This window comes from Apium graveolens, chromosome 3 (assembly GCF_009905375.1).
Source record: "Apium graveolens cultivar Ventura chromosome 3, ASM990537v1, whole genome shotgun sequence".
Lineage (NCBI taxonomy): Eukaryota > Viridiplantae > Streptophyta > Magnoliopsida > Apiales > Apiaceae > Apium > Apium graveolens.
In genome coordinates this window covers 3,181,987-3,209,379 of record NC_133649.1, presented here as the reverse complement: position 1 = coordinate 3,209,379, position 27,393 = coordinate 3,181,987, and the positions used below count along the sequence as shown (strand labels likewise).

Below are 27,393 nucleotides of genomic sequence, written 5' to 3'. Positions count from 1 at the left end.
TGTACATCACATGAAAATATTAATGATATTTTATTTTACGAATGAGTATATGTTCTTGTAAATTTTAGGGGTGAGAGAAAATCAAACCCAGGTACTGAGATTTTAGATAATAAACTCTTAAATCCAACCGTGCTCATGTTTGATAATGAGTTAGGTTAACGGAAATCTGATATTAAACTTATTTAGGTTAACTTTCTTTTTTTGAATAGTCAATTTGAGATTTTAACACCCATTTCAAAAATTTCGAAGTTTACTGGGAATCGAATCCAGTATCATGATGATAAGAGATAAATTCAATCCAGTATTGTGATGATAAGAGATAAATTCTTAGTATTTCAGATATCTCATCACGTAAATTTAGATTAACAAATTAATTTGTGGAATGTAAATTCCATTCACTTTTTTTTCCGCAAACCAAATTGTCATAATTCTTAAAATTCTATTTAAATATGATTCACATTAATCTTTTATCATCTTCTCGTATCCTTCACTATCATTCCCTGTTCTTATTTGGAAAATGTTTGGTGTACAGAATTTTGTACAAAATTTTGTACATAATGACATGTGGTGAGTTTTAATTGGAATGTACCCCTGTATTTACATTAACAAATCCAATAAAAACACCTCAGAGCGCGTTTGGAAACTTGCATTTCATTTCAAATGAGAGATTTCAAATAACAGGGTTTGAGTTGTAATTTCAAATTCTAATATTTATACTAATATTTGAATATCATGAATTTCAAATAAAATCCAAATCCAAACTCCCAAAGAACTTATTTGATCAAATCCAGAATTTCAAATGAAATCCAGTTTCCCAAACGGGCCATCGTATCAATTGCCATGTCATTATATACAAAATTCTGTACACCTAGCACTATTCTTCTTCTTTTCATCATGCAACCATACCCCTAGTTTTCCTACGTATATGGTGTGTATACAAGATACGCGACTAAATACATATGCGAGGACCGACTCATTTGCAAAGGTAGTCTATGATCTTGCTTTGTCTTCCTCTTCCCATGACCTCTTATATATATCTTACCCTTGTCTTCCCCAAAATATCATTATCCATCTTTACATCTTTATCCTTCAACTTCACTAGTACTAAAACTATTAACTCAATTTGAAGTCTTTAGGAAACCTAGCTACTTACATAAACTTTGCATCTTCACATATCTTCACATAAATATAGACATGCAAAGCAATAATCATACAACACTCATTTTCGCATAATCACAACCCAGTCCTCTCATTTTCAACATCCTTTTCTTCATTCTCATAAATAATACTCCTATTTTACATAAAAACTTATAAAGCATGACAAATGCAACTCCAAATATGCCTGATCTATCATTGCAAATCAGACCACCATGTACTAAGCCAACACACAGTTACAATGGAGGAGTACTAATGAAGCGGAGCGACTCGGCTAGCAGCGGAGGTAGCAGTGATCTAAGCCATGAATATGGATTGTTCTCACAGGAAACTTCGTGTCACCGCTCGTTTTTAAGTTTAGGGCTAGAGATGGTGTCCAGTCTAAATCCACCACCGCCCCGGAAATTTCAGCATTATCAGCATCATATCTATGGCAGTGACTTCAAAAGAACTAGTAGTTCGAATGGGATTATGAAAAGAAGTGCTAGAGCTCCAAGAATGCGATGGACTTCTACTCTTCATTCACATTTTGTTCATGCAGTTCAGCTACTCGGTGGCCATGAAAGTATGCTCTTATAGTCCTATTTATCTCATTTTCTATTATATAACTGCAAGAAACACGCACATTTCTGACTACCAAATTTAGTCAGAAATGGGAGGTTATCTTGTACTGCTAGTTTAGTACTATAAAAGTAGGTTATAATCAAAACTTAAAACTTCAATGTTACAGGAGCAACACCAAAATCTGTGCTAGAGCTGATGAATGTGAAAGATCTAACTCTAGCCCATGTGAAAAGTCATTTACAGGTATGAAAGTACTGCAATTTATTCATGTAACTTCAGTAACTGCAATCATGAAATTATGAAACTAAATAAACAATTAAGATTCATAAATTTATTTGTTTTGTGGTACTTTTCTTAATGCAGATGTATAGGACAGTGAAGAACACTGACAAAGGAACAGGTATATTACATATAAATTGTGTATAGCTATTTCTTCAAAAACTAGGAAGAAAATTAAACCACCCCCTAGAACATACTATATCAATTTAGGTAGTATAATCGGTGGCGGAAACAAGATTGCAAATTAGCCAAAGTCGAACTAGTAAAATGTATATTACATTTTAACCGCGGTTTAAAATATTTTTCTACTAATTTTTATATTTTAACTGTTTTTTATAGTAGTCGACCAGTGGAGACTGGAGTTAGGGTCAGTCCCGACCTTGTTCTGCCCCTAGGATTTAATGCATCATAATTTTTGCAACCACATAATTATGCTTGGGATAGACATGCCCAACTAAAAATTGTCCTTTTTTGTGAAGATATGTATAATTATCTTGGGTTTTATAAGGGTATAATGAAGTAGGGGCAACAAGTAATGATGAATGTGAATGGTGTAGGTCAAGGGCAGACAGAAATGGAGGATTTTAAGCAAAGCACAGGAGAAGAAGATGTTGATGCTTGTGACTATCAGTATCTGCTTCCTTGTTCTAATTATTCTATCAATTCATTATCATCAACCCCAACGTTACTACCAACTACTCCAATATTACAGAATGCCCAAAGGTATATATATAGTCACTCTTTCTAACTTGTACTCTTACTTACTGCTACATCCGTTCCTAAAAACGTTTTCTATTTGTGTTGGACATGTTTGTCAATGCCCACTTTTGATTGTTAATATCTTTAATTTCGTATTAGTATTAAATATAAAAACTTTATTGTATTAAATATAAAAACTTTATTGTATTAAAGTACTCATAAATACGAATCCAACAAACTCACTCATGACTATGTTTGATATTATAGATTAAACATAAATTAGTAATCAATCGCTTATCGTGAACAATATAAAAAGTCAAAACGGGAACAGCATGATTTTGGGAGGGAGGGAGTACTAGTCTTCTTTGTTTTCATTGTCACTCATTATCGGACACACACATTTATGTCTCATTCATGTACTCTCTTTGTGCATTTATGTATTTGTTGGTACTACATATTTCTGTCTGACCTATGTACATTATTATCAATTTTCATCATTACTAGTTTGAAATAAATATAAAAATAATGGCAAGGTTCACTAGCTAGCTTAAAACAAATATCTCTTCCACAACCATGTCTTAATTGAGGTCATGCTTGCACTAAAAGAGGTCAAGAGTTCGACTCTAGGTCAGCTTTAAGTAAGTTACCCAGACACGCTCATGGTCGGACATTGGTACTACCACATTGGTATCGGGAATTAGACATGGATGCATATTGCATAGTAGTCTTGATTATCGATTTAACCCTAGAAGTCACAAAACTGATCATAAACAATGACTTTTGATTAAGGTCTGACTGAAATTTACGTGTAAAAACAGAGGTGAATGGCCAGCTTCGGAGGATATGAAGAACTGGATCCGCTCAAATGAAGAAACTATATCAACTAGTTGCTCATATTATCAAGATAATGTCACCAAGGTACTGAGTAGGTTAATAAACAAACGCACACATTTATAATGCTAGTGTGATTGTTTGTGATGGTTAAGTTTTGATTCTGCAGGTTGAAGGGAACGACAGCAGTGTCTATTTGCCGGAGAAGGAGAACCTAAGTTCAATCTCGATGACTTCTACCAAGATGTTGGTTAATCTAGAGTTTACCCTAGGAATCGCAAGCTGACTACTATCGATATGTATACTACTACTATATATAGGATTCGGTTCATCTAAATTAACTTTGTACGTGACAAAGAAAGCAATTAGTGACTGAAAATAATGAGCAAAGCAACGTTTTATGCACGAGTAATCTGTTAGAATTCAAACTCTTCCATAAATTTGAAATAAATAACATACAGCTGGGTTATAGATGTAGTAATATGAAGGAAAGAAAATAAGAGCAGCAACCAGAAGTTAATTCCTAAAAATATGGTGGGCACTAGATTACCAATACATGCAAGGTGGCGTGTGTAATAAATTATGGTGATAGTATTCAAGGTTGACACTACACCAGGCACCAGCTATATATCCAGCAACAGAGAAGCATATATTATGGTAGGCAACCTGCATGCATGGTCAAGAATTCATACAAGAGATGTGATGAAGTCTCCCTTGAAATGCGTAGCATATAACAATTGTTCAAGATTAGAAGGCTGGGTTGTCAAGATAAGGTCTGAAGGCTGGCAATAATTATAGATACGTAAAATATGGTAGGCTGCATGTTAAGTTAGTCAGTATTGTAGGCTGGTAAAAGTCTATGTAGTAATAAATAGTAGTGATGTAAGCCCTGATGTAATGCATGCATATATGAAGCCTATAAATAGGCTGGTCCTCTCTGAATGTAATAGAATACACAGAAGTGAGTTTGTAAAGCAACAGAGAGAAAGAAATAAGGCCGTACCCTTGTGTCAAGCTGTAGCTTTGTGGTTGTGAGATTTAAAATAAACTTGGTGTTTGTTTCAATATCAAAGATATACAGTGTGTGTTTGAGTCATATCAATTTGATCTATATTAAGCCCAAGCCCATATACGTTTCCAACATAATCTTACATTTGTTTAAAGACTATTATTCATCGACAAGAAGACATTAGCACATTCATGAATCTTGATTAATATTGTTATGAGTAACAATTTGCAGCATGAAATTAAACTCAAGTGCATAAAAGACCTCTTACATTTGATGTTGTTCCTTTCTGCTTTCCTTCAGCCATCGCCAGGAAATTTATCGGGTTGTCTAATGCAATGTCAACAGCTTCAATCTGCAGATTCAGGAAGACTGTTTCCGTTTATATCATAAAGAACGATAGGATCCAAGTGATCTTCATTGAGTAGCAAAAGACTCTCCACATAGTTGGGATGTATGTGGCTGTCATATATATATGGAGAACCACGCATAAACGTAACTTCTCTCACTCTTGGAGAGTCGAGATCACACAAGTAACACTTTTTCGGCCCCTCTTGCTTCCAGTTTACCAGGTACTTACCATTATTTAGGAGTCCTACCAGATAATACCTGTAACTTTCTATATTATCCAACCTCTTCTCCCACACAGGCACAAATGAGGATTTTTCTTTCAGTATCCACATGGTTAAAGATTGAGACTGCCGTTTAAATTTAAAAATAGCAATCGAATCTCCATAAATTTCGATATTAAAATTAGTCGTATATCTATCATGAACACAAGGACCAAGTTCTTTCGGGAAGCGGATTAACTGAATGGTCTCATTGCTCAAATCAAAACATCTAACATGGTCACTTTCTATGATGTACACCGTACCATCTACAAACCTTGTCCCGTGTACACAATTACATCTATAATACTGATGGTCTCTAATATAAAAATCATTGTGGTGTTGAATTACGTTCCAACTATTTATATTCAAACTGTAAACAAAAGCAAAGTATGCATTAGCACGTATAGCAATAGCTATTACCTTAAAATCGCCATCATAATACCCAAAACTCAAACTAGTCACGGGGTCATAACGGGCTGCATCCTTGATGATGGCGTTATTATCAGTCTGAGGAAGCTTTTTAATTTTTCTGCAAGTCGGGTTCCACAGATATATGTTATGACCAATCTCATAGTCACGATTCGACAAACATAACAACCCATTACAGATCCCGTAAATTCTTGGCCTGGTGGAACTATTCGTATCTTCATATCTCCGTAAGATATCTTTCATGTTGTATAGCTTGGAATAATTAAGACTTGTGTCGTAAATCGAATGAGAATGGGGGAGTAATGTGCAGAGATAACCGACTTGATATAGCATATACTTGTTTGAATTGGAGGCTGAGTTTTGATAGGTAAGATGTGCTTTAACAAAGGACCTAGAACCGATAATTTGATACCATGTTTTGCAAACGCAACGGCATCGAATTACATATTTAACAGGCACTCTGGAGAAGATAATTCTCATGACATCTTCGGGAAGATACTTTGGTGGCTCAGGAGCCATTGAAAGTACCAGGCGCAAAATACAACCTAAAACGCTAGCAGAAACATGTATTTATATTAGAGAATAAAGTTCCTACGTTAACTCAATGAACTTTTCCGAGGTAATATTAAAAAAACCAATACAAGGAGACACGTGATATGGGTAGGGCAATTATATTGGAAGGAAAGGAATATATTTGATTGCTATGATATTATACATATCTCAGGAAAAGTGGCGAGGTAAACTCAGGAACTTTATTCTCTTTGTATTATTACAATACGGATAGAACTGTGAGTTTCCTTTCCTAAATATTACTTCCGGACAAAAAACAAATTAATTACTTAGATATTATCAAAAATATTATAGTTTAATGAAAATATTTGTAAAAATAGAGATTCCAATAACTAAAAGAAACCCAATACAACTTTATTTTCTTAATTTTTGAAATCATTGCATTTGATTTAACAAGCCAAGTGGCGTATTATTCAACCAAAGATAATTTTAATTACTAAATTTAAATTTAAATATATATTCGATTTTGATGATTTGAGTTGCAATATGGTTGTAAAGTTGGAAAGTGTATATAGTATTTTTATAATTTAATTTTAAAACATCGTTATTTACAAAACAATTAAAGATAGAACATATTTTGCACTTGGGTATTTTTATAAAAAATAGCCCCCCTTTTTTTGTCAGAAAAAACCCCTACTTAATCAATTTATTAGACATAATATAAAAAATTAATATAATATCTTACATGTGAAGATACAATATAAAAAATTAATAATATTATTGGGTTTATAAGGTATTTGCAATTACCGAAAGTTGAACTAGTAAATATATTTAAATCGTGGTTTATAATTTTTTTCTCTTCACTATAACAAATCTGGCCATTTACGACGGTTTTTTTGAACTGAAATCGTCGTAATTGAGCCATTTACGACGGAAAAAAAATCGTCATTTTTGGTCGAGTAGTAAGTTCGTTTTCTCGTCACAAGATAAAATTGCGTCGGAAGTTAGGATGCAGGGGCCCACGTCTCAATAAAATAATAAATCTACTTACGACGGGGCCCACAGTCTCAATAAAATAATAAATCGTCGTATGTTATGAACTTACGACGTAAAATATTGTCGTAAGTTAGTTACTTACGACGGAGGAAACGTCAGATGTTTTATTGTGGGATCCACCTTTGATATAATAAAACATAAATTTACGACGCAATTAACGTCGTAAATTATTAACTTACGACAGAAAAAATTGCCGTGTTTTAGGAATTGGGACCTACTTACGACGGAATATGCGATGAACAGCCGTCGTAAGTTTGTATTTCCGAGAAGAGTCAAATACTGATTTTTCAGTTTCCAGCCATTTTCGGCTTAAAATTTAAATTCTAAACTTGCCAAAGTCAAATACAATCAACGTCTAATTTAATTTTCGGCTTACAATCACAAACTCAACAAAATCAAAAATATAAAACTAATGCTCAAAAATATAAAACTAATGCTACAAGACACAATACCATAATTTACATTAGTTATACCATATATCCGTATCAATTCACATTCAAAAGTAGAAAGCAAACTAGGTGGATATACAAACACGCACTAAACCAAATTCAATTTCAAAACACCCCAAAAACAAATTCAGTTTAAAAACACAACTTGGTTATCTTACAAACATTCATTATCAAATACATAAAGCTAAATTTCAATCCCTAATAACGAGCGACATGATCATAATAAGAATCGCTCATATCACGATCTACATCAGACTCGGTACTTTCGTCATTGTTGTCTCCATCATTAGAATCATCTTCGGTAGATAGCTAGGGTTTCCCCCTACAATATACACTTAAATAAATTAGAAATTTGTAATCAAAATTAGGCAGAATATTTTGTGTACATAGAAGTTAGAGAAGTCCTTGCACGATACATGCCTCACTAGATGTTTCTTTATTCACACGAAAGATTAAAAAAAAGATTAAAATTTTATTTTATGGAAGAGGGAAATGCTGGAAACTAATTGTATAAGACCAAATAGTCAACTTTAATTTAATTGATTAGTAAAAAAAATTGTTACCATATTCCACAATATATAAAGTATTGAACAACGGTTACACAGCGCAAGATGAACGGCTTAAGATGAACAGATGATCAATGCAGAGGTTAAAAGGAGCAAAGGTAAGGGAATAAATCAAGCTACAATTGTGGGAGGAGTTTGTTTCCTTTGGTAATCCAATAAAGTACCTACTGTATATAAACTAAATTTCATGTTCAAATATGTTTATGTCTATTTGATCTATGCAACATAATACGTATCTATTAAATGAGGAAGCTGAAATATACATATACTGATATTCCCTCCAAATTAAATTAAATAACTAATATATATATATATATATATTAGTGATAATCAATATTTCATATTAAATTATTTTATCAAAATATTTATTTTTTTTCTGAAATTCTTGAAATGTCACCAAAACAAATAAATGATGACATTAATATGGTTGGATCATGAAATAATATTTTTAAAAAATTGAAATTATCAAAAATCATGTGCTAATTTACGCCGGAGTCCTTCATAAATTATTATCTACAAAAAATTGAGAAAGTCAAATTTACCGCCAAAATTTTGGGGAAAAGTTTAAATTTCCCTCTTTGATAACTTACGACGAATTTTAATTTTCGTCGTAAATTAGATGTTCAAATATTTTCCGTCATAAATATTTCATCGTAAATTTAGATGAAATATATTTTTTGTTTAATTTCAAATTAAAATTTTAATAAAAATATTTAACTTACGACGAAATGTTCAAATCGTCGCAATTTCAAATGATTTTTATTTTCCCGCCAAAAATTTGGGGAAAAAGTTAAATTTTCCTCTTTGATAACTTACGACGAATTTTAATTTCCGTCAGTAAATTTTAATAAAAATAATTAACTTACGACGAAATGTTTAAATCGTCGCAACTTCAAATAATTTTTATTTTTATTTAATCGTATCGTGCATAATTTTATTAATAAAATACTAAACTTACGACGATTTTGGGTTTCGTCATAAATAATTACGACGTTTTATTTTTTTCTGTCGTAAGTTGGGCGCGCATTTTTTTCCGTTGTAAGTTGACCGTCGTAATTGGCCTATTTTGTTGTAGTGCTTAATTGTTATAAATTATATAAACTACTTATAATTAAAAAGTAAAATTTTAACTCTTTTTATATATCACTGGACTTGTCGAGACTGAAATTGCGGTCCCGGCCCATAAGCAGTAATGCGGTCAGTCCCGGTCATCATATTTTTGCAACCACATAATTATGTTTAGGAAAATGTTTGGTATATACAATGTTATACAAAATTTTGTATATAATGACATGCAATGTGTTTTAATTGAAATGACTCTGTATTCACATCAACAAAACTAATTAAAACATTGCACACCAATTACCATGTCATTATGTATAAGTTTTTTATACAAATTTCTGTACATCTAGCACTACTCATATGTTTACACTCGTATGTTTACGATAGACATTCCCTAATAAAAATTGTACTCTATGTGAAGATATAATTTCACTCATCCATTATATATATAATAGAGTAACTAGGGGGTTTGATGAGACATTTTATTCCTATTAAAATTACTAAAGTATCCCTTATAATTGTATGTTAGTAATTATTTCATTTAATATGCATGTATTAACTGCATCTAACTTAATATGTATGTACTAATTAGTATGACTCACTATTACGTATATTTATTACTACTTCATTATCTAATATTAAAAATTTATCACTATATATATGTATATATTTATCTTATTATGATAATATGATAAACTATTATAATAAAGTATCGTTATCATAAAACGGTGAAAACTAAATATAAACAAAGATCAGACTGAAAATTTTAAGGCTAAATGTGATATAATACTAAAAAATTTCAAACGTATTTAGATATAACAAATATAAAACTTTCATTTCTACTGGAAAAACATTTGACCAAACTCGAGAATCATTAATATTATGACATATACTTCCCGTTCATGAGATCATCGGTCTCACAACATATACTTCCGTCAAGATCAACAATTATATAACTCACTTATCGCACCTTTAACAAAATACATTAGTTATTTTATTTAAAAAATAGAATTCATTCGCATTTCCAACATGTGTGATGAAAAAGACTAACAATCGCTATAGTGAATACTGCAAACCCAAAATAAGAAATTAAGACTACTAAAGCAAATGAACTAAATTTTTTCTTATTCGATTAACATGATCTTATTAAATAATTATGAACGTCCATGCTCGATGGCACCAATTGTAGAATTCTAAAATTTAAAATACTTCAAAGTACGTAATCTACGGATATTATACATCTGTTATTCGATCCAAAATTAGAAGAAAAAATAATATCACAACATAACATATATTTCATTTATGCAATATGAACATGATCCATAGTTGAGTTTAGAAAATGTTTGTGCCTCGCACATGTTATAGAATGCCCCGCACATGTTATAGAATATATAAACGGAAAAAGCTCATACTTACAATAGAGGTTATTGCACTCACAAAACTAATTATTCACAAGTCACAACGTGCTATGTATATATATATATATATATATATCTATTTAACAAACATGTATACAAATTTTAAAATATCTCATAATAGAGCATGTTCGTGCCTCGCACGGGCTATAAAGCTAGTTTATTTATAATTGACTAAAAATTGCATAGTAGTCTTGATTATAGATTTAACCCTAAAAGTCACAAAACTGATCATAAACGATGACTTTTAATTAAGGTAATTTGACTGAAATTTATGTGTAAAAAACAGAGGTGAATGGCTAGCTTCAGAGAGGATATGAAGAATTGAATCCGCTCAATTGAAGAAACTATATCAACTAGTTGCTCATACTATGAAGATAATGTCACCAAGGTATGAGTAGGTTAATAAACACACACGCACATTTTATAATGTTACAAGTGTGATTGTATGTCATGGTTAAGTTTTGATTCTTTAGGTTGAAGGGAACGACAGCAGTGTCTATTTGCCTGAGAAGAAGGAAAACCAAAGTTCAATGTTGATGAATTCTAAGAAGATGTTGGTTAATCTAGAGCTTACCCTAGGAACCGCAAACTGACTGCTATCAGTATGTATAATACTCCTACAGTTAGGCTTTGGTTCATCCAATTAATTTTGTATGTGACAACGAAAACAGTTAGTGACTGAAAATAATGAGCAGTATTCCATACGCGAGTGATCAGGATAAATGCAAGAATATAGAGTGTAGTAGTAGTTGAGCAAGTGACTCTACATATCCAGTTCTTTTCTTGCCTGGCTCTTTAGATACAAATAGATGGTAAAGAAAGGCATATATATGTAAATAACCAGTTGAAAACCATAACACTTGCAAACTAAATATTGTATGACAATAAAAGGCTGAAATGAAAATGAAAATAAATATAAGTCTGATCCTAATAATGAATCTGTGTTAATCAGACAAAAGGAAAAAGACCTCTTACGGTTGTGATGTTGTTTCTTCTGCTTTCCTTCAGCCATCACCAGGAAATTTATTGTCGGTTGTCTAATGCAGTGTCAACAACTTCAAACTGCAGATTCAGGAAGACTGTTTCCGTTTATATCATAAAGAATGACAGGATCCAAGTGATCTTCATTGAGTAGAAAAAGACTCTCCACATAGTTGGGATGTATGTGGCTGTCATATATATATGGAGAACCACGCATAAACGTAACTTCTCTCACTCTTGGAGAGTCGATATCACACAAGTAACACTTTTTAGGCCCCTCTTTCTCCCAGTTTACCAGGTATTTACCATTATTTAGGAGTCCTACTAGAGAATAACTTGAATTTTTTATATTATCCAGCCTTTTCTCCCAGGCTCGCACAAATGAGGACTTGTCTTTCAGTATCCACATAGTTAAAGATCGAGACTGAAGTTCAAATATAAAGATAGCAATCGAATCTCCATAAATTTCAGTAGTAAAATCAGTCGTATATTTATCATGAACACAAGGACCAAGTTCTTTCGGGAATGGGATTATTGTGCATATTGTCTCATTGCTCAAATCAAAGCATCTGACCTGGTCACTTTCTATGATATACACCGTATCATCTACAAACTTTGTATCATTTACACGAGTATATCTATAGAACCTGCCTTCAAAATAAACATCATCATAAAATTTATGTGGAATCGTGTTCCAACTATTTGTATTCAAACTGTAAACCAAAACAAAGTATGCATGAGCACGTATAGCAATAGCTATTACCTTAAAATCGTCATCATAATACCCAAAACTCAAACTAGTCGTGCGGGAATAACGGAGTGCATCCTTGATGATGGAATTATTATCAGGTCGAGGAAGTTTTTTGATTTTCCTACAAGTTGGGTTCCATAGATATATGGTATCACCAATATCATAGTCAGAATCAGACAAACATAACAAACCGTTACAAATCCCGCGAATTTTTGGTCGCCTGAAAGACATGTAGACATCACCCGTACATCTCCGTACAATATCTTTAACATGAACTTGTTTGAGGTGCATAAGTTTAGAATGTTTAAGAGATCCGTCGTAAATGGAATGGGAATGGGCAAGTAATGTGCATAAATTCCCTTGTTCATATAGCATGAACTTGTTTGAGGTGGCCGCTGTTTTTTGATAGCTGAGATGTGTTTTAGCAAAGGATGTGGTGCCAATAATATGATACCAGGTTTTGCAAACACACCGGCATCGAACTGCATATTGAAGTGGCAATCTGCGGAGAATATTGATCAATATATTATTCGGCAGACCGATGATCCGATACCATGTTTTGCAAACACATCTGCACCGGTTAAGAGATTTAACCGGCAGTTTGGAGAAGATAGGTCTTAAAATGTCTTCTGGAAGATACTTTGGCGGATCAAGAGCCATTGCATATGTATATGTAAAATTAACCTAAGACGCTGAAACGCATGTATTTATATGTCTAATTAGGGTTCCAAATTCAAAAGCCCAATTACTTGGTCACAAGGTGGTATATATGTATGAAATCTCATCAAATTAATTAATAAAAAATACTTAAATCAATTAAATATATAGATGCTAATGTGAGTCCTGAATCTTAAATTGCTTTTTTTAAATAATAATACAAACTTCTGTATTGCATTTTTCCATTGAAAAAATTAAGTACTTGATACAAATTATTTCAGAACTAAAAAGAGTTCAATTATTATAATTACATAAATAGAAGTAATGATTCATGATACGGTATGGATCGGCAAGTTGTAATTTTATTATATACTTTTAATTTATCAAGATTAAAAATATAATACCTGTTTTATATTTGAATCGGAAATTATTAATGTTGGCGAGTTTATTCATTTTTTGAATATTAAACTTACTATAGCTTACCGCTCATGCGATGCACGGGTCTTGATTACTGAAAAGGAGGTAAACGCTTCTGTTCTGTTTGCGATGCACCTGGACAAATCGTCGGGGTTAGACGGACTTAATCCTGCTCTTTTTCAGACCTGCTGGACTATTGTAGGTGTTGATATGGTTAAATTCTGCACATAATTTATGAATGTTGGCGATATACCAGACGAACTTAATCGGTCTTTAGTCTGTCTAATTTTGAAAGTTTAAATCTACAGCAAATGGCAGATTTTAGACCTACTTGTTTGTGCAATGTGCTCCTGCGAATTTTATCCAAGGTAATACTAACAGACTGAAACGTTACTTGCAAACGATTATTTGTACATTCCTCAATGAGGAATCCGTCAAGGTAATCCAATCTCGTCATATTTGTACATTGTTTGTGCTGAAAGACTAAGTGCAATCCTCAGGCGAAACGAAGAAGCTGGATCGATACATGGTTGTGCAATTGCTAGAGGAGCCCCGACCATATCTCACTTACTATTTGCGGACGATTGTTATTTGTTCTTTTGTGCAACAGAGGTAGAGGCTTCTAATATGCAGATAATTTTAGAAAGGCTAGTATTTTTAACAAATCCAACATCACTTTCAGTCCAAATACAAAGTTAGAGACTGGACATAAGATCTGCGCAACAATGGATGTCTAACTACAGTTATGCCGTTAAATTGCAAGATGCTATTGTTCAAGGACTGATCAATGTTGACACTGGTGAGTGGGATAGTTACTCTTTCCGTCCCTCTAAACGTTTCATGTTTGTGTTGGACACGGTTGTCAATGCACACGTTTGATTGTTAATATCTTTAATTTCGTATTAGATATAAAAACTTTATTGTATTAAAATATCCATAAATACGAATTTAATTTAACAAGATAACTCATTGCTATATTTAATCTTTAAGATTAGACATAAATTAATAATTAATCGCTTATCATAAATAGTGTCAGAAGTCAAAATAGGAAATGTATTACGGGACGGAGTAACTCTTACTTTTATTTATTTTCGAATTAAATTTGTTGAGCTACCGGGTGCTTACTTTAACTTTTGGAGAAGTTATCAAAAATGAGTAGGTTGTAGTGTGGCCAAAATAAAAATATAAAATAAAATTTACATGTTTGATGTATAAATAATAGATGTGTTTTATCGTACAAAAAAAATTGGCAGACAAATAAAAAGAAAAGAAAGGGAAAGGAAAGAAGGCCCAGCAGAGCAGCCCAGCCCAGCCCAAGTGGTTAGGGTAGGGTTGAGGAGGGAGAAAAGAAAGAGGGCAGAGAGAAACGAGAGGAAGGGTGAAAAAGAAAGGGCGGCCGCGAGAGAGAAGAGAGAGAGAGAGAGAGATCAAGGAGAGAGATCAGCGAGAGAGAAGAGAGAGAGATCAGGGAGAGAGCAAATGGCGATTCAAGCAGCATCAACCGTCTCCACCACACTTACCCCGATGCGAGTGCGAGGCACGTCATTCATTTGTTTTATATTCATTTTTGTACGGAACATTGTTTCTCATTCGCTTATATTCATTTGTTTATTCATTTTTTGTACGGCAGTTGTTTCTCATTGTTTTAAATTCATTTGCTTATTCATATTTTGCATGTTTCTCGTTGTTTTACAGGCAGTTGTTTCTCATTGTTTTATATTCATATTTTGTATGTTTCTCGCTGTTTTACAGTAGTAATTCTCGCTGATTCAATTGGTTAAGAGAGTACCAGATTCTCTGAACTCCTATATCACTAAATAGTACAAACTTTCTAAAAAAGAACCACAGTTTGCAGCCATATAGTGTTTTTGACTGGTTTGATAACAATGAATTAAACCCTAAATTTTGATACTATCAGTTTGACTGGTTTGATAACAATGAATTAAACCCTAAATTTTGATACTATCAGTTCGTCATTAATTGGTTACAAAGGATCAAGCCTGCAAGGTAATACGATTTCCATGACAACTAGACTATAGCAAACTGCAAGGTACCACAGATTGCATACCCTCCTGAGTAATTCTAGCAAGCTGTAAATAGCACTACCGCAATTTAGGCATGAACTTTCAGACCTTGAAATTACAGGACCTGTAATATACTACACATAAAATTGGATTCCTTTACCTTGATTTTTGACTGCCAAACTTACATTACCACCAGGCTTCAAAGTCTCTTCTCTGATCTGGGTGCTTGACTTTGACTAGCTATTTCATTATTCAACATACATATTTTTGCATTTCTGTTTAACCTTTACTTGCAATAACCTCTGCATATCAAGCTAACTCTTGCATTCTACAGTTGTGACCTTCCCTAGACGTCTTGTTACCTTCCCTAGACGCCTTGTTACTTTCCCTAGACGTGCTACACGAGTCATCTCCTGCGGACCTCCACGCTTCAAGCAAACCCCTATCAAACTCGATGACTTTCCTGGCTGGGTAACCTCCGAACCAAAGCCAATGCAGGCTTTGCATATTCTGTCCAAAAATTATGCACGTAAGATTTCAAAAATCTCCTCCTTTCATTTTAAAGCACCATATACTTTTAAAATCTGAACTTGCAGTTACTTTTTAAATCTGAACTTGCATTTACAGCAATAGTAAAATTTCACCAAATCGCCACTGCTGTAATCGCACTGTATGCTCTCAGTAAATCCAGTATGGCCGCTTTCATACTCCTAAAGAGCAAGCTGCAGCCCACTGGAAATGCTTCTCCTCTGCTGCCTGCTGCCCACTCCAGATCCTGCTGCTGCCAATCCAGATCCTGCTGCTGCTACTCCAGATCCTGCTGCTGCCACTCTAGATCCTGCATACATGAAGTCGGTGGAAAATATAATAAGATCAATGCAGGAAGACATCTCCGACTTGAAGAATTGGAGGAGTATGACCGAGCCTTGAAGCCTGCTGTTTTTTAACAACTACTCGTACTAAATTTCAGCTTCTAAAGATCCCTTTACTTTTGATCATATTATGAGTACATGGCGTGGGATGTGCGGGAGCTTATAATTAGCGTAAGTGAAACTGAGTTAATATAGTCATATTTCTATGAGTGCACGAGCATAAGTGAATATATGTTTTGACCTTTGAGCTGCAACCAATTTAAATTCAGATCCCTTTACTTTTGATCATATTATGAGTACATGGTGTGGGAGAGCTTATAATTAGCATAAGTAAAACTGAGTTAATTAGTGCACGAGCATAAGTGAATATATGTTTTGACCTTTGAGCTGCAACCAATTTAAATTCACTTCCCACATTTACGTAGTACAATGCAAGCAACCGACTCTGCATCCAGACAGGAGTAAATTAGTACAGCACGGAACTAATTAAAGTGCCCTTAAAATCATCAAACAGCATAAATGATATTGGAAAAAACAAAATCAGATTGTCAACAGCTCCAAATGATAAACAATTAAAGAAAATTAAAATTCGCAAACTGAAAATGAAAAGCGAAGTACAATAGGCAAAGTAAGCTAAAGTACAGTATCTTAGAAAGATCCAGTTGCAATATAAGTTGTTAACAGATTCCGCATACTTGTACTAACCAAATAAAATTTATATATGTATATAGAGACAAGGACACAAAACACAGGTTTTGTTTCTCACTTAATTCAGCACTTCAACCAAATTGTTCCTTGGTGCAAGTATTCGAAGACTTTGTCCCACCCTTTTCACTTGGAGGCTCTCTTTAAAGGTCCTACTAGATCTAATAAAGCACCAAATGATAAAATTTGAGAATCAAAAACAAACAAAAAGGAATCATTTTTTAAAAAGGAGAAAGAAAGAGGTTTGACCTTTATCATAGTGTAAAGGAGAGTCCTTGAAACAAAAATGATAGCGACAATTTTACCAAGGCTGTCACTGTCTTCATAAAAGGAAAAATGTGTGCAAACTCTAGCGTCTAATACTAGCAAGCCTTTCAATTACGCAATGTGACAGATAACTTATGCAGAGGAATTATTTTTGTTAAAGTGTAAAGGGATACCCTTGATATACAAATGAACAACAGAACAAGAACAAGACTGATCAAAATTCAAGAAAATAATCACCAGAACATAAAAAATGAGAATCAAAACAACAAAAGATTTGAAAAAAAAAATGACCTTTATTATGGTGTAACGAAGAATCCTTGAAAAACAACTCATGGCTGCAAAACTTTCCTGTATTAAGCTGCTACTCCTTTAGTATCACCCTCTAAATTGACCTGACTGAAAATTTCAAGAACTCCTACGAACCAAACCATGAGAAAGAAAAAGGCTTGACCTTTATGAAAGTGTAAAGGGGTACCCTTGATTTAGCAAAAAAAAAGGGGGTACCCTTGACATACAAATGAACAAGAACAAGATTACGAGTACATGGTGTGGGATGTGCGGGAGCTTATAATTAGCATAAGTGAAACTGAGTTAGTACAGTCATATTACTATAAGTTCAGAAGAATAAGTGAACATATGTTTTAACCTGTGAGCTTCAAACAATTTAACGTCACTTCCGTCATTTACATAGATCATTGCAAGCAATCGATTCTGGATCAAAACAGGAGTAGATTAGTATAACATGGAACTAATTAAAGTGCCCTTAAAATCATCAAACAGCATAAAAAAATTCCAAAATGCTAAAGGTAGCTTGCTTGTTATTTCTAAATTGAATTGTGTGGGTTTTACTTATGTTGTGCTTGGTTGGCATAAATGAAATTAGAAACAACAAAATCAGATTTAAAACTATATTATAGGTAAATGTTCAAAAAATTCATTTCTTACCCCCAAACTATTCCTAATGTGAACAGTTAAACTAGAGTTCAATTCCCCCCCCCCCCCAATTTGGAAAGGAATGGTCCATTTTTCTTCCTGACATCTCATTATAGAAATTTTGCAGATGGGTGAGCATGTCCTCTTAGCAGAATACATGGGTGAGTATGTCCTCTTTTATTAGGATACAGATATAATCCCGAGTATTTCTAGCAAGCTTTAATTAGCACTCTGCTGCAGGTTATCGCCAAAATCTGCATTCAAAGTGTCCTCATATGACTGAATCAGAGGGAAAGAGATATTACTAACAAAGAACTAAAAACGTATAATTCAAAAGTATGAACATATCTTCGACTAGATTAACAACAGCTCTAAATATAAAATAATTGGAGAAAATTGAAAGGGAAGTGCAAGAGGCCAAGTAAAATAAAGTACGGTATCTTAGAAAGATCCAGTTGCTGTGTAAGTAGTTAACAAACACAGATTCACTGAACCAAACACAATTTATATATGTAGATAGAGACAAAGACACATATCCCAGGTTTTGTTTCTTGCTTAATTCAGTACTTCAACCAAATTCTTCCTTGGTGCAAGTATTTAAAGATTTCGTCCAACCCTTTTCATTAAGAGACTCTCTTTAGAAGTCCTATTATAACCAAATGATAAAAACTGAGAATCAAAACTAACAACCTTAAATCAATTTGTCATTTAATTTTTTAGAGTAGTATTGCATGTACACTGACCTAGGTTACTAGGTAGCGATATATATATACTGATTATAATTTAAGCTATACATCTGGTGAGAGTTATATTAAAAATGAATGATAGATTAAAAATTTATTTAGATTATTTTCTATATTAGAGAAGAGTTAATGAATAATTAACACGAAAGAAAATATAGAGACACAACTAATAATGTAAAAAAACCTCAAGGACCTAAATAACACATCAAACAAGTTTAACAATTTTTGATAGACAAGAAACCAGGAAAAGATATTACCTTTATTATAGTGTAAAAGAGCGACCTTGAATGTCAACTAATGCTACAGAACAAGAACAAAGTCAATTCAAGCAAACAAAATTGAGAATCAAAACAAACAAAAAGGAATTACTTCTGAAACGGAGAAAGAAAAAGGTTTGACCTTTAATATAGTCTAAAGGAGATTCCTTGAACATGAATGATAAGCCTTAAATTGCATGATTAGGGAAATGTTGCTGCAATATCAAAGTCATAGCTGCCTCAGCTTCTTAATCAGCAAATATCACAAGACCTAATCGAACAAAATATTTCATTAGACAATAACCTAATTCTAGAAACATAAGAAGATTGAATTAGTGCATCAAACCACAAAGCCCATTTCTATAAACTAAGCAAGATTAAATTCTTATCAAAAAACAAAATCCACACAGAGGAGAGGGAGAGGGACTGGCAGGGCGATCTAATATTCACATAAGGACCAAGGAAATAATACCCAAATGGTAAAATTAGATATCAAGGGCGCCCGTGGACAAGCTGGTCCTCATAGAAAAACTCATAGCTACGCCTTCTTTAGTATCACCCTCCAAATTGACCCCGATGAAAAAATCAAGAACTCCAATGAAAGAAACCATGACAAAACTAAACAAAACAAACAAAATATCAAAATCCCACATCCACCATGACGGACCTTGAGGAGTTCAACCAAAATTAATACACACCAAATTAATCAAAATTCAAGAACATACCAAATGAATAAAAAAAAAGATTGACTTGTAAAACAGTGATCTTGATACAAAAATGTAGGCTGCAGAACAAAGAACAAATTCAATCAAAATTAAAGAAAATAGCAAATGCTAAAAACGAAAATGAATACAAAACCAACAAAAATTGACCTTAACAATAGTGTAGAACAAATTCAATCAAAATTAAAGAAAACAAATGAACAAAATAAAAAAAAACAAACCTTGAAATCAAAACATCAAAATTGAAGAGGTTAATGATTAATTGACATCAAATTGTAGAGCTTAAAGAATAAAGTTGATAGCTTTATAGTGAGAAAGGCATAATTGACTTTAAATTGATGGGGAATAGCAAAATTGAAGAGGTTTGAGCAATAAGGATGAGATCTTTATAATAAAAACAAGCTTAATTGATAGCCAATCACACAAAATTCAAAACAAACAAAAAAGGAATTACTTTTGAAACAGAGAAAGAAAAAGGTTTGACCTTTAATATAGTGTAAAGGAGATTCCTTCAACATGAATGATAAAGCCTTAAATTGCATGATTAGGGAAATGTTGCTGCAATATCAAAGTCATAGCCGCCTCAGCTTCTTGATCAGCAAATGTCACAGGACCTAATCCAACATATCAAACACCCAACAAAAATCATTCTCCATCAAAACCAATATTTATTGAAACAGCAGTAAAAATCATAAATATTCAATAGACAATAACCTAATTCTAGAAACATAAGAAGATTAAATTATTACATCGAACTAAAGTAACACAAAAAGATTCAATATTTACGTCAAAACCAAAACAAAGAAACACAAAAGCCTCAATTGTGTATCAAACCCATTTCTATAATAATGAAAAAAGAAATTGAATTTTACATTAAAACCTAACTCAAGAAACACAAAAGATTCACATTTACATAAAAACCCAACACAAGAAACACAAAAAGATTCAATTAGTGCATCAAACCAAAAAACCCATTTCTATAAACTAAGCAAGATTAAATTCTTACCAAAAACCAAAATCCACACAGGGAGGAAGAGGGACTGGCAGGGCGAGCTTATATTCACATAAGTTAAGGACCAAGGAAATAATACCCATATGGTAATATTAGAAATCGACATGATAAAAAAGGAAAGACCTTTATTAAAGTGCAAAGAAGAGTCCTTGATATACGAATGCACAAGAACATAATTCAAGAAAATAACAACCAAATTATAAACACTGAGAATCAAAACAACAAAAGATTTAGGAAAGAGAATTGACCTTAATTACGGCGTAACAGAGAACTACTGTGCTTATTTAGTCTACTGTTCTTATTTAGTCTACCAACTGAGAATTAATACAAAAATTGACCTTTACAATAGTGTAGAACAAATTCAATCAAAACAAATAAAACAAAATAAAAATCAAACCTTGAAATCAAAACATCAAAATTGAAGAGGTTCGTGCTTAATTGGCATCAAATTGAAGAGCTTAATGAATAAAGGTGATAGCTTTATAGTGAGAAGGCATAATTGACATCAAATTGATGGGGAAAAGCAAAATTGAAGAGGTTTGAGCAATAAAGATGAGATCTTTTTGATAAAAACAAGCTTAATTGATAGCCAATTGAACAAATTTGAAGAATTAGGGTTTGATTTGGGAATTTGGGGGTGGTTGTGGTGGCTGGTAGAATAGAATGAATGAATGATGGAGTTGATGCTACTGCCCACTCTTCAATTTACCTGCCTATCAACGCCTGCGATTTATCCCCCCATTTTCAACGGCTGTGATTTATTCACGTCTTTTTCTTATTATTTCTTTATTTTATTTTATTTTTGTCAGTTGTTTATTTCTTATTATTCACATTGCCCATGATGTGAATTCTATTCTTTCTAATTAATAAATACTCCCTCCCTCCGTCCGGCGGCTCTGAAGTTTACGTATACTATTTGCACGTATTTTTATAATTTTTTTAAAAAAAATTAACTTTTAGTCTGAAAAAAATTTTTAAAAAAAAATATGAAATTATATTTTAAACAAAATTTGAAAAATATGTCAAAAAGTTACGTAAAAAATCCAGTAAAATTGAGACGGTACCGTTCACATGATTAATGTATGCATAATTAACATCATTTTATTTATTGCTTTTTTCATCATTTTCCAACGCCCCGGGTTCAAGTTGTTATTTTAATTTTTTAGGCCTAATATGATTTTCTAAAATTAATTATTTATTATTATTATTATTATTATTATTATTATTATTATTATTATGATCTGAGCATTGTGTACTTTGACCGCTGATAATGATGAAATTAAAGGAGTGCTTTTAAAAGTGGACCATATGGTATGTGCATGTCGTTTTCCTTTTTTGTACTTGTATTGTACCGACCACACCTCCCTGTTTTCACTATTTAACTGATGGGTCTCTTCCTGCAGAGATATTTGTCCAATATATTATTTTCTGGTTGTTGTATCGCAGACAGCGGCGGACGCATAACTTTTTTTTCGGGGGTCCAAAAAAAAACTCAAGTAGTTAAGGCTTTATTTCTTATCGTTTCAGGTTCTAGGTTCGATTCTCGTTCACCCCCGATATTTGTTAGGACAGATTCTTAATTGTAAGACATATAAGCCAAATTAGTCAAATATATATATATATATTATAAGAATACTCTGCACATTTCACCTCTTCACCATGATTTATATGTTAAGAAGAGTACATCAACGTACATAAAATACAGGTAGAAAAGACTACAAAAAAAATGAAGCAGAGATAAAAGGGCACACCAAAACATTTATTAAAAGAAAATAGGAGGGGCTCGAACCCTGTTCTCCAAGAAAAAATAACTACACTCACAACCAGCTCAACTACTATGACAATTGTGTTTTTAGGCATACTACTCGAGTTTTATTTAGAAAATCAGAGGGGTCAGGGACCCCTCTGGACCCCCCGAGATCTGCCACTGATCGCAAATTCAATTGTCAGGATTTAAAAAGAAAAAATCCTTGTCCGCGTTTTTTTCCCGCGGAACGATGGCCTTCCGCGCATAATATACTCGGAACGACTTCCCCTTAAGAGCGGAAGGACTGTACTTGCAATTTATAACCCTAAAACGATCACACTTTCCTTTTTGTGCAACTTTTGTCAAATTGGAGAGCAAATTTGGGGAATTTATTGGTTTTGTTCATCCTTACTCACTAATTTTCATTTAGTGAGCTAAATTTCTTACTTTTTTCTTGTTTTAATTATGGATAAGTTGTTTGTTAGGTTTGAAGATAGAATATTTTTGAAAATAAGTGATAAAGTGGTTCATAATGTTGTAAATAGTGAAGTTCTTGATGTTAGTGGTAGTTGCTTACGTAATGATAATGTAGGTTATGTTAACCTTGTTGATGATTGTGATGAAGATGTTTTTGTTACTAAATATAGGTTTGAAAATGAAGATTTGCATGAAAATAGTGAGTTTATCATGATAGTAGTGAGACAAGGGATAAGAGTGTTGTTGGAGAAAAAGATATTGTAATTCCTTTTTTGAGTCAAAATTTCCCTAATTTAGTAACTGCCGAAAATGTAATTAGGGCTTACACTTTGAAAAATGGGTTTGCAATTCAGATCCAAAATACACAAAGGCGTGTGGACAAAATAATATATGCTCGTACTTATGTTTGTATTTTAGAGGGAGAAAACGGTGATAAAGAACATGTAAAGGATGAAGAAGTTTCATAGGAAGTGTCGGTATTGCGAAGAAGAAAAGGCGTAGAGATAAACTTCCTAGAAGTATATGTAAATTTAGGATTTATGTGATTAATAGGCGAAATACAAGGTATTGGGAGATAACATCGTTGGAGTTAAATCACAATCACGATGTTGTGTCGCCTTCTAAGATAAGTTTGATTAAAAGGGAGCGACATGTAACCGCCGCCCAAAAGAATTTAATTAAGAGTTTCCATGTTTCGGGTATTGCATCAAGACAACAAATGAATATATTTGGAAAAATACACGGAAAAGAGGAGAAAGCTGGGTTTCATGCCCAACGCTTGAGAAATGTCGTGCATGATTTTAGAAAAGATAATTTGGGTGTGAATGATGCTCAAGAGGGATTAAATTTGTTACATCGGTTAGGAGAGAAAAGTGGAGAAAAAAATTTATTCGGGTTGTAATTGATGAAGAAGGAAGATTGAAGTGTATTTTATGGGTTGACCCGATGTCGTTGTTGGCCTACAAAAATTTTCGTGATGTGGTTGCATTCGATACAACATATCGAACAAATAGGTATGTTATGTCGTCTGTGCCTTTCACCGGGGTTAATCATCACTATCAATCGGTTCTCTTTGGAATTGCTCTAATGCATGATGAATTGAAGACTATATTTGAGTGGGTTTTGGGTACTTAGTTAGAGGCTGTTGAAGGAAAAGCACATTTGTCTATTATCACCGATCAAGATCAAGCTATGGCGGGGGCAATTCAATCTCAACTACCAAACACGACACATTAGTTGTGTTCTTGGCACATTAGTAACAAATTTCCGGAGAAGCTCTCAACCTACTATGCAAAGGAAGAATTTAAAGGTGACTTCAACAATTGCATATATCACTCGTTGACCGATTTTATTTTTTTTAGTATAGGTGGAAAGCATTGATCTTACAATACAAGTACATGGTTGCAAGGCTTGTATAATTTGAAGCATAAGTGGATCGATACTTATACACATAACATTTTTTCCGCGGGTCAAAAAATAACATCGAGAAGCGAAGGAATGAATGCCTTTTTTATGCTTATGTAAAGTCTTACACGGGGTTGAAAGAATTTGTCAAGGGTGCACAAAAAGCTTTAGAAAGACAATTCATGTGTGAGAAAGAAGAGAATTATAATACAAGTCATAAAATTCGTTGCATGTGAATGAAGACCGCCTTGGAGCACCATGTCACTTTCATTTATACCAAAAAGATGTTCAAAAGATTTCAAGACCAATTGGTTGAGGCCGCAAAGTACTTTGTGGAGAAGGATAAAGATTGTTCCTTAGAAGACGTGGAGGATATGTACCACAAATATTACAGACCATTAATGGTTGAGTCTAAGAGAACCACTTATCTTGTTACCTTCAACAAGTTGTCATTAAGGGGTTCTTTCATACGTAGAATGTTTGAGCATTTGGGCATGCCTTGTCATCATATTATTGTCGTATTGACAAAGAGGTGTGTGGCCGAATTACCGGAATATTTTGTGAAACGGAGGTGGACCAGGGATGCCAATAAAGTTGATGGTGTGTTGCCATATCATATGCCCGGAGATGATGCCCCATCTCATTATTTGACTCCAACAGAAAGATTTAATCACATGACTTTGCTCACTATGGGGTTTAGTCATAGTTGCATGGCATCGAAGGAACGCTATGAGTATGACGTGAGAGTTATTAATCGAGAGACTGAAATTATTGAGAAAATGCTCGTTGATGGGGTGAAAGGTGTTGGAAGTGATTTTGATACCAAAATAACTCAAGAAAGTGTAGAGAAGTTGCATGAAACTATTTTTGACCCCGTTGTTTCGAAAACCAAAGGGCGCAAAAAAGAGCACTGAATTAAAAGTCCCGTTGAGGAACTTGCAAGGAAAAAAAGGAATTGCGTGTAGGATTTTATCTATCACGGAAGCATGTCAAAACAATTTTACACATATAAAATCCATATAATATGCATACAGATCGTAAATAAAATCGAGGGATCGACCTTTAAAAGTGATCCAAGAACAACGAGCGGAGATCCTTAGCAGCTGCTCCTCAAGTGTGAAGCACTCCACCGATATCCACCAAGAAAATGATGTAATGAAGGAGGAGGAGGTGGAGATAATTAGGGTTTTGTAAATATTTGGGTTGGGGCAAAAATAGGTTTTATAATAGTATATTTATAGGCAAAATTTTCAGCTGAAATTTTTTCCACAAAATATTATTATTATTAACCCTTTATTATTCTCACTAATAATTAAAACACCTTTTAATTATTAATCCTTTTTCTGAACACTTTAGAAATAATTCTCACACTTGATTTAATTTCCAAAAATTAAATTCTTAATTAATAATATTAAGAACTTTTTCTTAATTAATTTATAATCAATTAAATCTCATTTAATCAATTATTAAATTTTCCAATTAATTATTTATTTCATAAATAAATAATTATCAGCCATTATTAATTAATTCCTCCACCATTAGATCATTCTCTTTTATGGTGTGACCCTGTATGTTCAATATTAAGCCGGTAGTAGAAATAAATAATAATAAAACTATTTTATCATTATTTATATAAATTCTCTAATTCATTAAATATGATTAATTAATTAATCATATTTATTCTACATCGTGAGGGATACTTCTCAGCATATCGCGACTATCCGGATAATACGAATTCACTGCTTAGAATACCAAGAACCTATTCGGTGAATAGTTACCGTACAATTAATTCCTTCTACCCTACAATGTCACGATTAAATACAAGGCATGGAACTTGTGTCAAGGCTATCTTATTTAATCACTTGCTTTCACATTCACTATGTTTAGTTCTATTTAATGTAAATTAGAAACTCCTTTCTAATTTCACCCACTCTGGCCAGAGATTCCTGAACTAGCATAAGTGGATCAGCATTGAACATTCTCTTCCTTCACTGGAAGGGGTAGATCCTTTATTGATCATACACTATCTTCGTGTACAAATTCCTATACCCAGTAAAGCCCTTATAATTGTCCCTGGAGACTAAGAACTAAACCAAAGCATAGTTCAGTGTACACAAGATGACTATGATGACCTCAAGTCTAAGGATACTTGTACAACTATCACTATGTGAACAACTACTGACACGTGAATGAACTCCATCAGTTGTTCAGCTGTGTGAGTTATGTTCAGTGAACTTATTCTATAATAAACACCTACATACTAGCTATAGTATCACCACATAAATGTCTATGAGAACAGACATCCTTCATAATGAAGCAGGCATAGTATGTACCGATCTTTGCAGATTATTAATTACCAGTTAGTAATCCTACGACCAGGAACTATTTAAGTTTAGAGTTATCATCTTTTAGGTCTCATTATTATGATCTCATCACAATCCATAAAAAGCTTTACTCTAAACTGTGATACATCTTATTTAAACACTTAAAATAGATAGAGCCCGCAATAAAAACAAAACAAGTATTTTATTAATATCAATGAAATCAAAACAGATTACATAAAAGTTATTCCTAAATTCTCATACATGATTGGACTTAGGACATATCTCTTTCATTGCGGACATTGCAACATTGAGGGACATGATGCTAGAAAATGTTTAGTGAAAATGGAATAATTGAGAAAAAATCAAAGTGGCCAATTATAATTCAATTTTTATATAAGATATATAACACTTTCTTATATATTATTATGTCGTGCTTTACACTTATATTGGTTTTAGTAGTTCTAC

General features: G+C 33.1%; 3 protein-coding genes and 1 long non-coding RNA gene across 36 annotated transcripts; 1 reads left to right on the top strand and 3 right to left on the bottom strand.

The window, feature by feature from the left end:
• Positions 1 to 949: 949 nt before the first annotated feature.
• LOC141710528 (putative transcription factor KAN4) lies at positions 950 to 3,974 on the top strand. Its single transcript, XM_074513092.1, has 6 exons — positions 950 to 1,720; positions 1,886 to 1,962; positions 2,083 to 2,119; positions 2,556 to 2,721; positions 3,516 to 3,615; positions 3,698 to 3,974. Exons 1-6 carry the CDS (start codon positions 1,318 to 1,320, stop codon positions 3,812 to 3,814), a joined length of 900 nt encoding a protein of 299 aa, XP_074369193.1. The 5' UTR covers positions 950 to 1,317; the 3' UTR covers positions 3,815 to 3,974.
• Positions 3,975 to 4,884: 910 nt separating this feature from the next.
• LOC141711266 (uncharacterized) lies at positions 4,885 to 5,817 on the bottom strand. The gene has a single exon (XM_074513667.1). The coding sequence runs from the start codon at positions 5,815 to 5,817 to the stop codon at positions 4,885 to 4,887; it is 933 nt and encodes a 310-aa protein (XP_074369768.1).
• A 1,894-nt stretch (positions 5,818 to 7,711) lies between these two features.
• On the bottom strand, positions 7,712 to 13,027 carry LOC141711265 (putative F-box protein At3g49520). Its single transcript, XM_074513666.1, has 2 exons — positions 11,604 to 13,027; positions 7,712 to 7,911 (listed from the first exon to the last, which is right to left on the bottom strand). Exon 1 carries the CDS (start codon positions 13,025 to 13,027, stop codon positions 11,693 to 11,695), a length of 1,335 nt encoding a protein of 444 aa, XP_074369767.1. The 3' UTR covers positions 7,712 to 7,911; positions 11,604 to 11,692.
• A 2,352-nt stretch (positions 13,028 to 15,379) lies between these two features.
• Positions 15,380 to 21,668, bottom strand: LOC141711450 (uncharacterized). Of its 33 annotated transcripts, none has more exons than XR_012571363.1 (12): positions 21,374 to 21,667; positions 20,449 to 20,578; positions 19,968 to 20,026; positions 19,715 to 19,860; positions 19,385 to 19,513; positions 19,243 to 19,285; positions 17,956 to 18,496; positions 17,601 to 17,724; positions 17,104 to 17,203; positions 16,718 to 16,782; positions 16,066 to 16,303; positions 15,380 to 15,975 (listed from the first exon to the last, which is right to left on the bottom strand). It is a non-coding gene; the product is annotated as an uncharacterized LOC141711450 (long non-coding RNA). The 33 variants fall into 33 exon arrangements; XR_012571348.1 differs by having other exon boundaries at positions 17,104 to 17,724; positions 17,956 to 18,020; positions 18,255 to 18,496; positions 21,374 to 21,665; XR_012571367.1 differs by lacking the exon at positions 17,601 to 17,724 and having other exon boundaries at positions 17,956 to 18,020; positions 18,255 to 18,496; positions 21,374 to 21,665.
• Positions 21,669 to 27,393: the final 5,725 nt, after the last annotated feature.

What these genes read in the sequence shown, in the direction of transcription:
- LOC141710528 (XM_074513092.1), top strand. Translation starts at nt 1,318, where the DNA reads ATGACAAATGCAACTCCAAATATGCCTGATCTATCATTGCAAATCAGA. An exon ending in ATATTACAGAATGCCCAAAG is followed by an intron (nt 2,722 to 3,515) that starts GTATATATATAG and finishes GTGTAAAAACAG; the next exon opens with AGGTGAATGGCCAGCTTCGG. An exon ending in ATCAAGATAATGTCACCAAG is followed by an intron (nt 3,616 to 3,697) that starts GTACTGAGTAGG and finishes TTGATTCTGCAG; the next exon opens with GTTGAAGGGAACGACAGCAG.
- LOC141711266 (XM_074513667.1), bottom strand. Translation starts at nt 5,817, where the DNA reads ATGAAAGATATCTTACGGAGATATGAAGATACGAATAGTTCCACCAGG.
- LOC141711265 (XM_074513666.1), bottom strand. Translation starts at nt 13,027, where the DNA reads ATGGCTCTTGATCCGCCAAAGTATCTTCCAGAAGACATTTTAAGACCT.